At 38.7% G+C, this 15000-nt stretch overlaps 3 protein-coding genes across 3 annotated transcripts in view; 1 reads left to right on the forward strand and 2 right to left on the reverse strand.

The window, feature by feature from the left end:
• The window catches only part of LOC138859637 (uncharacterized), a 734-nt gene extending 423 nt beyond the window's left edge, over positions 1–311 (reverse strand). The window contains exons 1-2 of the mRNA XM_070115433.1: positions 231–311; positions 1–33 (exon numbers count right to left, since the gene is read on the reverse strand). The exon at positions 1–33 is cut by the window's left edge and continues 118 nt beyond it. Coding sequence (XP_069971534.1) covers positions 1–33; positions 231–311 — 114 coding nt within the window. The remainder of the gene's footprint in view (positions 34–230) is intronic.
• LOC113804704 (multidrug resistance-associated protein 1) overlaps positions 1–621 on the reverse strand; it is a 35316-nt gene extending 34695 nt beyond the window's left edge. Inside the window, exon 1 of the mRNA XM_070115432.1 lies at positions 418–621. The gene's annotated coding sequence lies outside the window, so the exon portion shown is untranslated. The remainder of the gene's footprint in view (positions 1–417) is intronic.
• Positions 622–13033: 12412 nt separating this feature from the next.
• LOC113804731 (1,5-anhydro-D-fructose reductase) overlaps positions 13034–15000 on the forward strand; it is a 10270-nt gene continuing 8303 nt past the window's right edge. Inside the window, exons 1-2 of the mRNA XM_027355623.2 lie at positions 13034–13189; positions 14915–15000. The exon at positions 14915–15000 is cut by the window's right edge and continues 70 nt beyond it. Coding sequence (XP_027211424.2) covers positions 13073–13189; positions 14915–15000 — 203 coding nt within the window. The 5' untranslated portion in view covers positions 13034–13072. The remainder of the gene's footprint in view (positions 13190–14914) is intronic.

The following is a 15000-nucleotide window of genomic DNA, read 5'->3' on the forward strand; positions in this document are numbered from 1 at the left end:
CTCTTCCTTGTCCTCTTGCTCACACCCCACTTGCTAAGCACTAAAAGCACCAATAACATTCAACAGAGACCCCTTCAATCTCCATCTTCAAACTAATAATTCTGTCAGATACCCTCTTTACCTCCAATGCACTATATAATTTCCCTTCACTACTATTCCCACACCATTTCTCCTCCCATCCACGTCATGGTAAAACAACCTGAACCCTCCTCCAATCAACCTCGCTTTACTTCCCTGCCATTTGGTTTCCTGCACGTAAGTAAGTTTCTCCTCTCCATCATGTCCACCAGCTCTCTTCCTTTACCAGTCATCGCGCCAACATTCAAATATCCCACTCTCATCTCATCTCTTCTACTCTCCCTTCTCACCCTCTTCCTCTGGACCTTTGTTCCTCCTCTTCTCCTTCTCCCCCCTTACCTTTGTCTACCAGTCGCTTATTTATCACGGGCGCCCTGATGGACCTCAACCCCGGTGGCGGTCGTTCTTACCCCGCGTCTCGGCGGATCGGGTAAGGAATTCGCTAATGTGATCCGCATAAAGATTTGGCACAGTTTTCACGTCGGAAACCGCCCGACACTACCCTCCCTATCTATCCGGCACTGGGGCCTGCACTGAGTTGCACTGGCCTGTGCCCCCCGTGGCTGGGCTCCTCTATCTCTTCATAGTAGGATGAATAAATCAAATATAAGCATGTCCACCGAGTCACTTAACACTCAACCACAATAATGTGCCTATATTCCGTCATGAAATTCAAAATATAATTTATGATACAATTATTTTCTTATTACAATCACCTCCCCTCTATCTCTTCTCAGTAATATCGACAAATTACATATCTATGCCTAGTATTGTTTACCCCGTCTAGAATGGGCGTGGGTCGTGATGGCCAATATACACACAATGCTGTTTTTTCCTTCTCTTTTTGTCGTAATGGCATGAGACAGCAACTCCTGCGGCCGAGCATGCGCGAAAGAGGCGCGCAAACCCTTTGTGTTTTATCTGCGGCGCCACTCGCGTGTTCGAACTAGTGAGGCGATCCACGTGGAGCCAGGGAGATAGTGTAAGCTGATGACGCTGTTACTCTAATTCCCTTTTATTGTTCGTGTGTGTCTGTTCGTCCCTTTTTCTCTCTCTTTCTCCGTCTCTCCGTCTGTGTCTATCGGTCTGTCTGCTTCCTTGTCTCTCCCTCTCCCTCTCTCTCCCCCTCTCTCCCTCTCTCTCTCTCCCTCTATCCCTCTCTCCCTCTCTCTCACTCACCCTCACCCTCTCCCTCTCCCTCTCTCCCTCTCCTCCTCTCCCCCTCTCCCTATCCATCTCCCCCTCTCCTCCACCCCCCTCTCCCCCTCTCCCTCCCTCAACAAACACCTACACGAGATAACACCAACTCCCTCAGAACCAACACCTCTCTACTCACGCTGCAGCCGCCTCGCGCCCCGGGGACTCTCGCTCAGTGAATGGCCCGCCCCGAGAACGTGAGGGAGCAAGGCGCTGGTGTGACAAAGCGTGGCGCAACTCCTCGAGAAAGATGTGGTGGGTCTTTACATAATAGAGGGAGAGGTTATGTAGGGAAAAAAAGGAGTGGTGGGTGATGGGGACAGTGGTGTGAATAAAGATGGTGATGATAATTGTGTCTGGGATCTCGTTCCCTCTCTCTCTCTCTCTCTCTATTTTTCTCTCTTTCTTTCTTTCTCTCTCTCTCGCTCTCTCTCTCTTTCTCTCTCTCTCTCTCTCTCTCTCTCTCTCTCTCTCTCTCTCTCTCTCTCTCTTTCTCTGTCGCTTTCTCTCTCTTTCTCTCTGTCGCTTTCTCTCTCTCTCGCTCTTTCTCTCTTTCTCTCTGTCTCTCTGTCTCTCTGTCTGTCTCTCTCTCTCTCTTTCTCTCTCTCTCTCTCTCTTCTTTCTCTCTCTCTCTATTTTGAATAGAAGAGGAAAAGAGATAATTTGATATATAATAATGAATATAACAAACGCCACCGTAGTACAGTGGAAGCGTGTGCGTCTTGGGGGGGGGGGGTCGAGTCCTGGCTACGAACCGAAGTCAGGAACAGCATCCACTCGAGCTAAATGTTTGCCCTTGACAGATAAATATCCTTTCGAGGAAGTAAATGCAGGACAATGAAAACTACTAATAAAAATGGTTATAGTATTGTTGAAATATGACAATGGCACCGACGATATCATTCACAGTGGTCATTTTCATTGTATGATTGTTGTCGTAAAGAATACTTTTCTTCTGTTATCATCGCTCTGCCTTCAGCTGTCTCTAATTATACTGGTATCCTAATTACCACAATTATCATTACCACTATTGCTGCTATTGGTATCAATTTCATCTTTATCCTTAGCGTTATAATGCTATCATTATTCATGATTCTATTATTTTGTTATTTTTATCATCAAAATCACTTTGAGTTATTTCTTATCAATAATTTTCGGTTTTATGATCATTATTATTATTGCTGCCTATTATGGCAATGCGTTTCTCACCTTCACCTTTAGTATCATTATCACCACATTATTATAATCAATATAATTTCTGTTGAGAAAATAAAGATAAACATTTAATTCAAGTATAAAGAAACTAACGGCATCATTGTGTACGCATGTGTTCATGTGTGTGTGTGTGAACGATTCGTGTACGTGTGTGTGTGTGTGTGTGTGTGTGTGTGTGTGTGTGTGTGTGTGTGTGTGTGTGTGTGTGTGTGTGTGTGTGTGTGTGTGTGTGTGTGTGTGTGTGTGTGTGTGTGTGTGTGTGTGAATGCGCGAGTAGGTGTGACAGTCGTGTGGCGAGAATGGTGCCCAAGAATCTCTACACAGTCTTAACGTATCATATAACAGCAGACTGTATTGAATAATGATGTCTATTTTATATGCTTTGTGACGGCACGATGGGGGCGGCGGGCGGGGAAGGGGGGGGGGGGGTATGGGCGGGTCAGCGTGAGTGTTTCACCTCTTCGGTCTGTTTTTTCTTTATTTATTCGTCTTTCCTTCTCTTTCGTTCACTACTTTTCTTCTTAATTGTCGTTCACTCTTACACCCCCTTCTCTGTCTCTTCGCTTCATTCTGTCTCTGTGTATACGTACATAAATAGGTAGAGATGATTACACGGATTAACGCTGAGGGAAGAGAAAATGGAAAAAAAAAACACAACGAAGGGAAGAATAGAAAATCGCATGAAATGTCGCTCTGCCCCTTTCGCTTTGCACTTTCTTCAGGGGAAGAAAGAGAAAGAGGCAGTCGGTAGATTCGTCTGTTTCACTTTTTTTCTCTCGCCCTCAATTCTTTTAAATGACACACACACACACTCACTCGTTCAGCTCCGACGCTGCCTCCTGCTGGGGCGACCACTCCGGGCCTCCTGCCGGGCCTACGCGCTGCTTCTTCACTAGCCAGCCACTTCAGCCCTCGCCCGCGCTGCAGTATTCCATCTCCAGGAGTGCAACCAGAACGTGTGTTTCTTTGAACCACCATCAGGGGGAACCCCGGCAAGAGACAAAGACCCTGACAATATATATATATATATATATATGTGTGTGTGTGTGTGTGTGTGTGTGTGTGTGTGTGTGTGTGTGTATGTGTGTGTGTGTGTGTGTGTAGTGTGCGTGTGTGTTTATGTATATATATATGTATGTATGTATATATGTATCTCTCTCTCTCTCTCTCTCTCTCTCTCTCTCTCTCTCTCTCTCTCTCTCTCTCTCTCTCTCTCTCTCTCTCTCTCTCTCTCTCTCTCTCTCTCTCTCTCTCTCTCTCGCTCTCCTTCCATCCCTTCTCTCCTACCCCCCCCCCTTTTTTCTCCCTCCACCCAACCCTCTCTCTTCCCTCAACTTCAATCCCAATATCATCCATCAACCGAAACATCGACACAGACCAACAGGTGATAGCAACAGCAACCGAGATTCACAGACAGCGGCACAGTTCGCCTGCAGAGAACCCGGTCGACCCCGAGAGCGTGATGTTGCAAAGGAAGGTCGATGATGCGAATGTTTGACATGATGCAACTGCAACTTTCGGCTGCAAAAGGGCGGGTTTCTCTTTTCTTTTATTTGATCTCCATTTTGTCTCATAGTTTAGTTTGTTTTTCTTTTCTTTTTTTTTGTCTTTTGTCTTCCTATTTGTTATCGATGTTGTTTCTAGGAGATAAACTTGAGATTGAGTCTGAGTTAATTTGTTAGCGGTAAACTTTATGTAACTTCAATATAAATCAGAGAGGTTCCTACCGGTTCACATCTATCAGAAGTTAATTTCAATCTTAATATTATTTCGTACCCACAGTGTTTCATTTCTACATTTCATTCAAAGCTTCAACGTTTCACTTATACCTACATTTTGTTCCATATCGAATTTATATTTTGTATCTACTTTTCACTTCACATCTACCGTACTTTTAGTTTCCTCTGTACATTTCCCTTCGTTCCTCAAGATATTCACTTCTCATGAGCATTTTGTTTCATTTCGATATTTTTTGCGTACCTATAAAGTTTGTCTTTACTTCCAGCGTTTTCGTTCACATACCAAACGTTTCACTTCCCACCCAGCGTTTTCGTTCACATCCCAAACGTTTCACTTCACCTCCAGCGCTTTCGTTCACATCCAAAACGTTTCCACGAACACCCTTTAGCCCGAGATTTCACCACGTTCGTTCAGGCAAGAAGAACCAATAGAAAACAGACCGAACAACGAGAGATAATGTTACCGGCGCCGTGCTCTGAATTTAGAGGAGTTGCGAAGGTGTTAGAAAGATTTAATGATTTGTGGATTGCAGGATGTTGCACGTGAGTGCATGATTAGATATTTCGTCGTTGCTGTGGTAATGAAGATGATAATGTTGAAGAAGTTCGCCTCGATTTAAGGAAAAATGGGAGAAAGAGAGGACAGACAAAGAGACGGATAGACAGACAGACAGAGAGACAAATAGACAGACAGACAGACAGCGAGAGGCAGAGACAGACAAACAGCGAGAGGTAGAGACAGATAGCTCTATATTTATACTCAGGTGGAAATATTTAGATATATAGAAAAAAGAGATAATTCAATTCAACTTCATTCCTTTCTTTATTAGTGTCACCATACACTGTCTCTTAAATGATAAACAGTCACGCAGAGTATTATCCAGTCCATTAGAACATATATATCCTCATTTCGCCAAGAGTCATAAAATCAGATACACGAGTGACTGTAGCGGCCACCCACGGTCCCTCAGCAGCACCCCAGGAAGCGACCTCTCACGCCCACCACCATCATTCCCCCAAAAGATAACCCCCAGACAAGAGGTAGATGCAGCCTATCAATTGCATAATACAATATTCATACAACATAAGTATATATTTTATTTCATAAAAAGCACTTTCTTACAAAATGAACGCTATCGTCTGCTTGGAAGAATTTCAACTTATTTCCAGACGAAGATAAAAAACATAAAATCGTACTGTGCTGTTAGGAAACATTGTCACTGCCTCAGATCTAAGGCGGACGCTGGAGAGGAAACGAGGCTCGTCTTCCGTTTCATTCATTTGATAGTTTTCGCAAATCCATTCATGAGGAAGAAGATTGATGGCTCGCTCGTTTTCGTTCCTTAGAGGAAGAAAACCCATTCATAATTGTGCAAATGCAGATGTAGAGTTATGTAAGGTCTATGAGCTTATAGGGTTCAGGCGTATATGGAATTTTAAACAATCTATTTGTCCTTCATTCGCGTTTCTCAATGTGTCTGATGACTTCTATCATCATTAGTCCGTTCTGAAGCGCCCTTATTTCCCCGATTCTGTATTTGTTCGTACATTTGTTTGTTAAGTTGAGAACCGACCGCCATTCGAGCACAGACAGAGCTCGATGCCACGTACCCCATTTCTGCCTACAAGGGGGCACCTGGGCAGTGTTTATGGCCGCCAAGGTACGTCCTCAAGGCTCGGTTGTGTACAGCATCGAGCTCCGGGTAGATGCCTGATCCCCGCACCTTTATAATGCATGTATCTTATAGTCCCCAAACGCCTGAAATCCCATTCATTTGCAAAAAATAGTGGATATCTACGAGTCAAGAACTGCTGGTGTTGATCGATTCACGATTACAATTTTCTCTCAGATTGGCAGATGCGGCTGCAGCAATTTTCCAGACGCCAACCGCTGAGGGACAGGTTGGGAATCTGAGGCAGGTGTGACTTGAGCTTTTGAGGGATTTTCGTGGATTTATTCGTCAATACTTTTGTTTATCATCCTTGCTATTTATCACCATTACCACTGCAGTTTTTTCTTGATATCGTTATTAATATTATCGACAATCATAGCTAATATCATCATATCATTATCGTTATTATGTTCATTACCATTATCGTCATTATTATTTTTTTTTTATTATTGCTGTTATCATTATAATTACCACCAAGCGCTGGAAGCCGCCGGTCTAAAGGTTAATCCAGGTCGACCCAGAGGCTGATCAGAGTCTTATCTCGTGCGGCGACAGACCTCCGGATCGTCAGCTGTTCGACTGGCGCTTCTCTGCTGTGGCGGGTTGCCTCTGTGTCACAGGGAAGGGCGTGCTGTGTTGTCTTGTGTATTGGTTGTGTTTAGAAAGATTTGCGGAAATAAACGTGTGTGTATATATGTATGTATATATATATATATATATATATATATATATATATATATATATATATATATATATATATATATATATATATATATATAAAGATGCTCTTTTTATGCTGCCTTTCTAGTCAGCCAGTGATGTCCCTCTATTGCTCTTTTATCGTGACAACGGGATCACGCTTGACTCGCCTGAAGGTCATGGCCAATCACGCCAAACCCACATGGACATCACCTGCAGCTGGGTAACACGTTATCAAATCAACGGCTATAATTCTACGGAGTTTGTGATGTCCAGTAAAATTATGATCATCATAATGGCTATGACCCTCGGGTGAGTTCAGAGTGATCCTGCTGTCACAACAAAAGAACTCTACAATGGCTGACTAAGCAGGCAAAAATAAAGGAGCACATATAATTTTTTTTTCGCAAATCTTTCAAAACATGACCAATACACACGAGATAAGACTCTGGTCAGTGTCAAGGTCGACCTGGATCAACCTTTAGACTGGCGGCTTCCAGCGCCTGGTGGTAATAATAATGATAAGGATAACAACAACAACAATAATAATGAAAATGAAAACAATTATAAAAGTAATAATCATAATGATACTACTAATAATGATTGTAATAACAATAACAGCAACAACAATAATAATGATAACATTAGTAATATCAGTAATGATAACAACAATAATGATAATGATAACAATAATAATGATTAAAGTACCGGTGATAACAATAATAATAACGACAAATATAACAAAAATAAGAATAACATAAATAATGGCACTGATAAGGATAATAATAATAATGTCAGTAATAATAACAATGACATTGGTAATCATGTGTTGATAATAACAATATAAACAACAATAATAACAACAATATAAATCCTAATAATAGTATTGATAGTAATAATGATGGCAATACTAATTTAGGCAGCCGCACTATATTTACAAAGGAAAGTATAACAGAATTATTGACTAGAGTTCGTACATGTCTGGGAAGTTAATAAAATTGTGGGGACCTCGCTGGTTGTGCTTTAATTGAAATAACATCCGCAAAGATAATGATGATGATGATGATTATAATGATGATGAAAATAATAATGAAAATGATGATATCAGTTATAATAATAATGATAATAATGATGATAATAATAATGATGATGATGATAATAATAATAATAATGATAATAACAATAAACATAAACATATACATAAACATAATATTGATATTCATAATATTACCAATGATAATAATAGTATCAATGCCAATAATGATAATGATAATGATAGTAATGGCAATAATAATAATGATAACGATAATAATAAAGATAATAAATAATCATAATGGCAATAAAGATGATAATAACCGCAATGATGATCACAATTTTAGTGGATGTCATAAACTCCGTAGAATTATAGCCGTTGATTTGATAACGTGTTCCCCAGCTGCAGGTGATGTCCATGTGGGTTTGGCGTGATTGGCCATGACCTTCAGGCGAGTCAAGCGTGATCCCGTTGTCACGATAAAAGAGCAATAGAGGGACATCACTGGCTGACTAGAAAGAAGAGCATCCATTTTATATATTTCTTTTTTTTCTGCAAATCTTTCAAAACATGACCAATACACAAGACAACACAGCAAAAAGGCAGCATAAAAAGAGCATCTTTATATATATATATATATATATATATATATATATATATATATATATATATATATATATATATATATATATATATATATATATACATACACACATTTTTTTGCGCAAATCTTTCAAAACACGACCAATACACAATACACAGCACGCCCTTCCCTGTGACACAGAGGCAACCCGCCACAGCAGAGAAGCGCCAGTCGAACAGCTGACGATCCGAAGGTCTGTCGCCGCACGAGATAAGGCTTGGGTCAGCCTCTGTGCCGACCTGGATTAACCTTTAGGCTGGCGGCTTCCAGCGCTTAGTAATAATGAGTGATAACAATGATAAAAAAAGAAATAATTATGATAATAAAGATAATGAAAATGATAACGATAGTAATAAAAGTGATGATTATAATGATAGTAATAATAATCATAGAAATGATAATTACAATAACAATGATAATGATAATAATAATGATAATAGTAATAACAATAATGATAATAATAGTATTGATGTTTATAATACTGGTGATAATAATTGTTGAAAGAGAATAGTGTCCCTGAGTAAGGATCTGTAGGGGGATCACGAAAAATCGGTCCCATTTAGCTGGGCTAAATAGAGTATTTAAGATAGTTGTAGAGTTGTGAGTGGTAGAAGGACGGGGGCGTGTGGAAGAGGGAGTATTGTTGAGGGGGGTAGTATTACGGAGAGATGGAGAATAAGGCTGAAAGGTAGTAATAAGGGAGGATGGGGTGCTTGATGAAGGTTGTGGGGGTAGAGTTGATGAAGTTGAGGAAATTGGGAGGGTAGGAATGTCTTCTGGAGATTGAGTCTCGGCTTAAGATGGTAATGCACTAGTAGGCATTGAGGAGTGGGTAGTAGTTTCAGTGTTCGGAGCCGTGGTCAAAGGAGAGCCTGGGGTCTGGGAGCCGGTAGAGTCTGAATTGGTGGGGATATTTGATAAAGGGTCAAACCTCATTGCCCCTAATAAGGGTATTACGTCCTCAACACTGGCCATGGGAAGCCTTGACTATGTTGGGGAAATAAACAGTCCACCCCTCAGGGTCCTCTTGAGGGGTAAGGACAAGACAACTAAATCACGGCTCTCACACCTTAGGAAGTAGACAGTAGAAAGGGTTGAAGAAGGGACGGAAACGAAGGAGCAGGAGGGAGAAAAGACCATACAAAATTAGTTGAGTCGGGGGCTGAGGACCAAGATAGGGAGATCCCTGCATTGGGTTTCATTCCTAGGCCACCCACGACAACAACGGATAAGGGATTGAAGGTTGTCTTGTGTATTGGTTGAGTTTTGAATGATTTGCGCGAAAAAAAGTATTTATAAAATAGGTGCTCTTTTTATGTTGCCTTTATAGTCAGTCAGCGATGTCTCTTTAAATTTCCTTTATTGTAACTTCGGGATCACATCTAACTCACCTGAGGATCATAACCATGATATCCACTAAAATTATTATCATCACTATCATTATTATCATCAGCATTATCATATTTATCATTACTCTTATCATCATCATTATCATCACTATTATTATTGTTGTTGTTGTTATTGTTATTACTATAATCATTATTACCATTATTATTGTCATCATTACTATCATTATTATTATTGATACTATCATTATTATTGTTATTGTTGTTGTCATTATTATTATTATTATTATTATTATTATTATTGTTATTATTAATATTATTATTATTATTATTATTATTATTATTATTATTATTATTATTATTATTATTATTATTATTATTATTATTATTATTATTATTATTATTGATACTATCATCATCATTAGTATTATTATGAATATGTTTATGTGTATTTTTAATATCATTAGTATAACCCTTTTTATTATTACTTGCTATTATCATTATTGCTATTATTATTATTATTATTATTATCATTATTATTGTCATCATTATTATTGTTTTTATTATTTTCGTTAGCATTAGCAATAATGTCACTGATAATACAATCATTACTATTATTACTAGTATTGTTAACATTATCGTAGTTGACGTTATTATTATTATGACTATTGTTATTGCTATTTTTATTATTATCATCATCATCATTATCATTATTATCATTATTATTATCATCACCATCATTAATGTTATCATTATCATTATCATTGCCATTACCATTATCGTTATCATGATCATTAAAACTATCATTATCCTTATTATTGTCAATAATATTTTCTTTAGTAGTAGTAGTAGTAGTGTTAATATAATTAATGCTATTATTTTCGTTAAACCTTTTACCATTATCATAATTAGCATTGTTATTATTGTTATTACTATTCTATTATCACCATTATCATTATGATTATCATTATTATTAATACTATGGTATCATTGTTATCATTGTCATTATTATTATCCTTATCATTATTACCATAAATTTCAGTATTGTTATTATCATTATTACTTTAATATCATTACTATTATTATCATTATTATCATTATTGTTATCATTATTGTTATCATCATTATTATCATTATTCTTATCATTATTCTTATCATTATCATTATAATTATTATTATCATTATTATTGTTATTATCATAATTTTTAATATCATTATTGTTATATAATTATTACTTTAATATCATTATTATTATTATTATCACTATTATCATTATTATCATCATTATCATTATTATCATTATTTTCGTTATTATCATTATTATCATTCTTATCATTATTATCAGTTATCATTATTATCATTATTATCATTATTATCATTACTATCATTATTGTTATTATTATTATCATCATTATTATTATCATTATTATTATCATTATTATTATCATTATCGTAGTTATTAATATTATTGCTATTATCACAATCATCTATGTAATCTTATCAATCCACCCGTGCCCATCTGTTTACGCACATCTCCTCAACTCTTTCTTATCTTCTTATCAGTTTATCTGCTTTATCTTATGTGTATTTCACCCTTCTGTCTCTCGCATCCAAGGTCACACACACGCATGCTGAGGCTGACAGGATGTGTGGTCTGTCCTGCAATTCTATACCTTGTGAACTTATGACTTGTTCTCTCTCTCTTCTTTCTTCTATTCTTCTATTCTCTTTTTCTCTTTTCTCTTTTCTCTCTTCTCTCTTCTCTCTCTCTCTTTCTATCTCTCTCTCCTTCTTCTTCTTCATCATCTTCTTCTTCTTCTTCCTCTTCCTCTTCTTCTTCTTCTTCTGCTTCTACTACTTCTTCTATCGTTTATCTCTCTCCTTCTCTCTTTCTCTCATTTCATCTCTCTCTTTCTCTCTCTCTCTCTCTCTTTCACTCTCATTCTCTCTCTCTCTCTCTCTCTCTCTCTCTCTCTCTCTCTCTCTCTCTCTCTCTCTCTCTCTCTCTCTCCCTCCCTCCCTCCTCTCTCTCTCTCTCCCTCTCTCTCCCTCCCTCTCTCTCTCTCCCTCTCTCTCTCTCCCTTTCTCTCTCTCCCATTCTCTCTCTCTCTCTCTCTCTCTCTCTCTCTCTCTCTCTCTCTCTCTCTCTCTCTCTCTCTCTCTCTCTCTCTCTCTCTCTCTCTCTCTCCTCTGCCTCCCTTCCCTCTCTCTCCCTCCCTCTCTCTCCCTCCCTCTCTCTCTCTCCTCTCTCTCTCTCTCCCTTTCTCTCTCCCATCTCTCTCTCTCTCTCTCTCTCTCTCTCTCTCTCTCTCTCTCTCTCTCGCTCTCTCTCTCTCTCTCTCTCTCTCTCTCTCTCTCTCTCTCTCTCTCTCCCTCTCTCTCTCTCTCTCTCTCTCTCGCTCGCTCGCTCGCTCGCTCACTCTCTCAACCTTGTGAATGATTACCATTAGTAGGAATATGCCGCTGGGGAACTTCCTTAGAATAATGCATTTAGCTTAACATAATAAACAGTAATTCATGTCACTCAGAAGGTAGACTTTCCCACCAGACATGCCCCAAAGGCCTTGAGTCAGCGTGAAGAACATGCTCCTCCGTCCGAGCTAGGGTTCCACAGAGAGGCAAAGCGAGAACCTCCCCTCAGCTAGTTTTATGAAAGCCTCGAAATTATGAGTCGCTGTTGATTTCTGGGACAATCTCGAGATGGTGAGTCTTGGCCATCTCGAGATAGGGATGGCCAAGAGGGTACCAGTCTTGCCCCAAAATACCCCTTTGTTGCTCTTCCTCCACTGTCAGAAGTATTTGTCTGTTCCTCGCTACACGGAAGGTTCGACGATAGCTGGTCTCGCGGGGAACGTTCGCTCAGCCTCGCATGTCTGGCTTATCCTTAAACGTTCGCTCATGACGATCCGCTGAGTCATCCCTAAAGAGCTGAGAGAGACTGAGCGAAACATTGTCAGGATCGTCAGTCTAATTTTTAAAATTAGGCGTACCGTAAGAGTGATGGAAAACATGTAAATTTCGCTGAACTGAACTAAACTATAACATTCGAGGAGCAGATTAGAATTCTAACCACCTGACTCTAAACTAGTGAAATTAATCATCATGATATAGATTGGAATAAACGATTTTTCATAATATTCTAACATTAACACAAAAATTCTAATGTTATTGTCATGATGCAAGTAATTTATCTCATTTCAACTTCTAGGTCAAGTGTCGTCTAATGTATTGCCAACAACAGTATTTCCTTCCCATTTTACAATTCAACACCTATTTGAAAATGCAACAAAAACGATAACAATAATATATTTAGCACAGAGTTCGACCTATGTATACAATCAATGCCAATAATCCATCACCAAAAGTCAGCATCAGGAAACGGAAAAGAATAAAAAGCATCTTCACAGCGCGCCAGTTGCTACCCAGACACTTGGCCGCGTCCTTGAGTGATGCTGCCAGTCCGTCTCTCCCCGTGGCACCGAGAGGAAGGCACGATGGCGCGGGTCACCGAAGTCAAGCTCTTCAACGGGCGAGAAATGCCCATGGTGGGCCTGGGAACCTGGGACGTAAGATTAGCAACTGGGAGTTCTCTAGCTATGTTTATGAGTTGGATTAAGTGATGTGTGTATATATATATATATATATATATATATATATATATATATATATATATATATATATATATATATATATATATATATATATATATATATATATATATATATATATATATATATATATATATGGGTGTATAGATGGATATGAAGGTATATCGATATAAATATTGGTATACATATAGGTATAGTGGTATACAGACATTTTTCTAAAACAACTGATCAATATATGGGTAGATATTATACGCACATCCTGATTTCATATATTTTCTTTCTATCTGTTTGTCTTCCTTTTGTTATTTACCGACGATTCGTGTAATTTCTTACTTTGTATTCCCAATGACCGCAGAGAAACGTTTCGCCGAAAACGTTTGCTCTCGACCTTGACGTTTGCCTCGCCATGACATCGAAAGTAAAGGCTTGCTCAGCAATTTATGTTCATTATGTCAGCTTTGAGATTTTAGTTTAAAAACAGTTAGTAAATTATAGTATATTAAAGGGTAATTGCTTTAAAGTTAACATATATGGAAAATTTATATAAAGGTGATGAAAGGGAAGGTATAAGAAAAATAACCAAAAGGGGTTTATAACAATACAATTATGTATTTATGTACACATTTACAGGATATTTATCAGGGATTCCCGTTACGCAATCCAGAATTATTCATCATTCAATCTGTGACACTGATAAAATAATATATCCTGTCGACTTTACACACTATATTCACACTGTACTCTTACATCCCTTCGACTCAGGGTACATATAACATATCAGGTTATACATACCTTGCTTTGACCTCACAGCATGACGACTCCCATAGGTTTATCTAATCATATCAGTCCTCGTGTGCGGAGAGTTATTGTAATGGTCTCGAAGGGTTTATAATAGTGTCAGCCTTCGGTGTTTTATGAAATTGTGGTAAAATGTCCCGAGCGGTTAGCGCTCCTTGAAGGTATGGTGTAGGATGAATTGTTATTGTTAATGAGTTTTCCATTGTCAATCCAAATTCATTTTATTTCCACAATACCGCTCTCGGACAGGTTTTAAAAAAAAGGGACGGGTATTTCTTCCTAAATCACCATGCATAGAAATAAACACAAGACTAAGATTTATTAGTGTGTGTGTGTGTGTGTATTTTGCAAGGCATATGCCATCCCTTGCGGGAATAAAATAATTTTCTCACAGTGAATCCAAACGAATTCCGGAACGACTGTCCGAGACATGAAGCCGAATGAGACAAATTCGAAACTCAAAATCCCAGCCGTCCGTTCCCTAAGGGTCTGTTCGTTATTGAATGTTTCGACGTCCCTCCTAATGGTAGTTATCTGAGTAGCTGCACATCGTCTTAACTGTAATATTATGTAATGTAATGCAGACTTTTCTTTTTTTTTACAAAATAGGTAGTAATATAGAAACATTACAGTTAAGACGATGTACTACCTATTTTGTAAAAGGAGAAAAGTCTGCCACACATAACTATTATATCAACCGTGATTTCGCCTCCTGTTAAACGCAGTCACAGAAAGGCTCAAACGACGCTGAAGTAGACTAGAATAAACAACAAAATAAAAGGAATAAATAACAAAATATATTAAATAAACAACAGAGCTCTAACTGGATGTCACACACACACCACATCCACCCCCTGTCCTTACCCCCGAGTGCCTTGCCTCCAGATCGAGGAGGAGGCCCTCCAGGTGGCACTCGAGAGCGGCTACAGGCACATCGACACAGCCGCCCTCTACAAGAACGAGGCGGCCAT

The sequence above is a fragment of the Penaeus vannamei genome, chromosome 37 (genome assembly GCF_042767895.1).
Source record: "Penaeus vannamei isolate JL-2024 chromosome 37, ASM4276789v1, whole genome shotgun sequence".
Classification (NCBI taxonomy): Eukaryota; Metazoa; Arthropoda; class Malacostraca; order Decapoda; family Penaeidae; genus Penaeus; species Penaeus vannamei.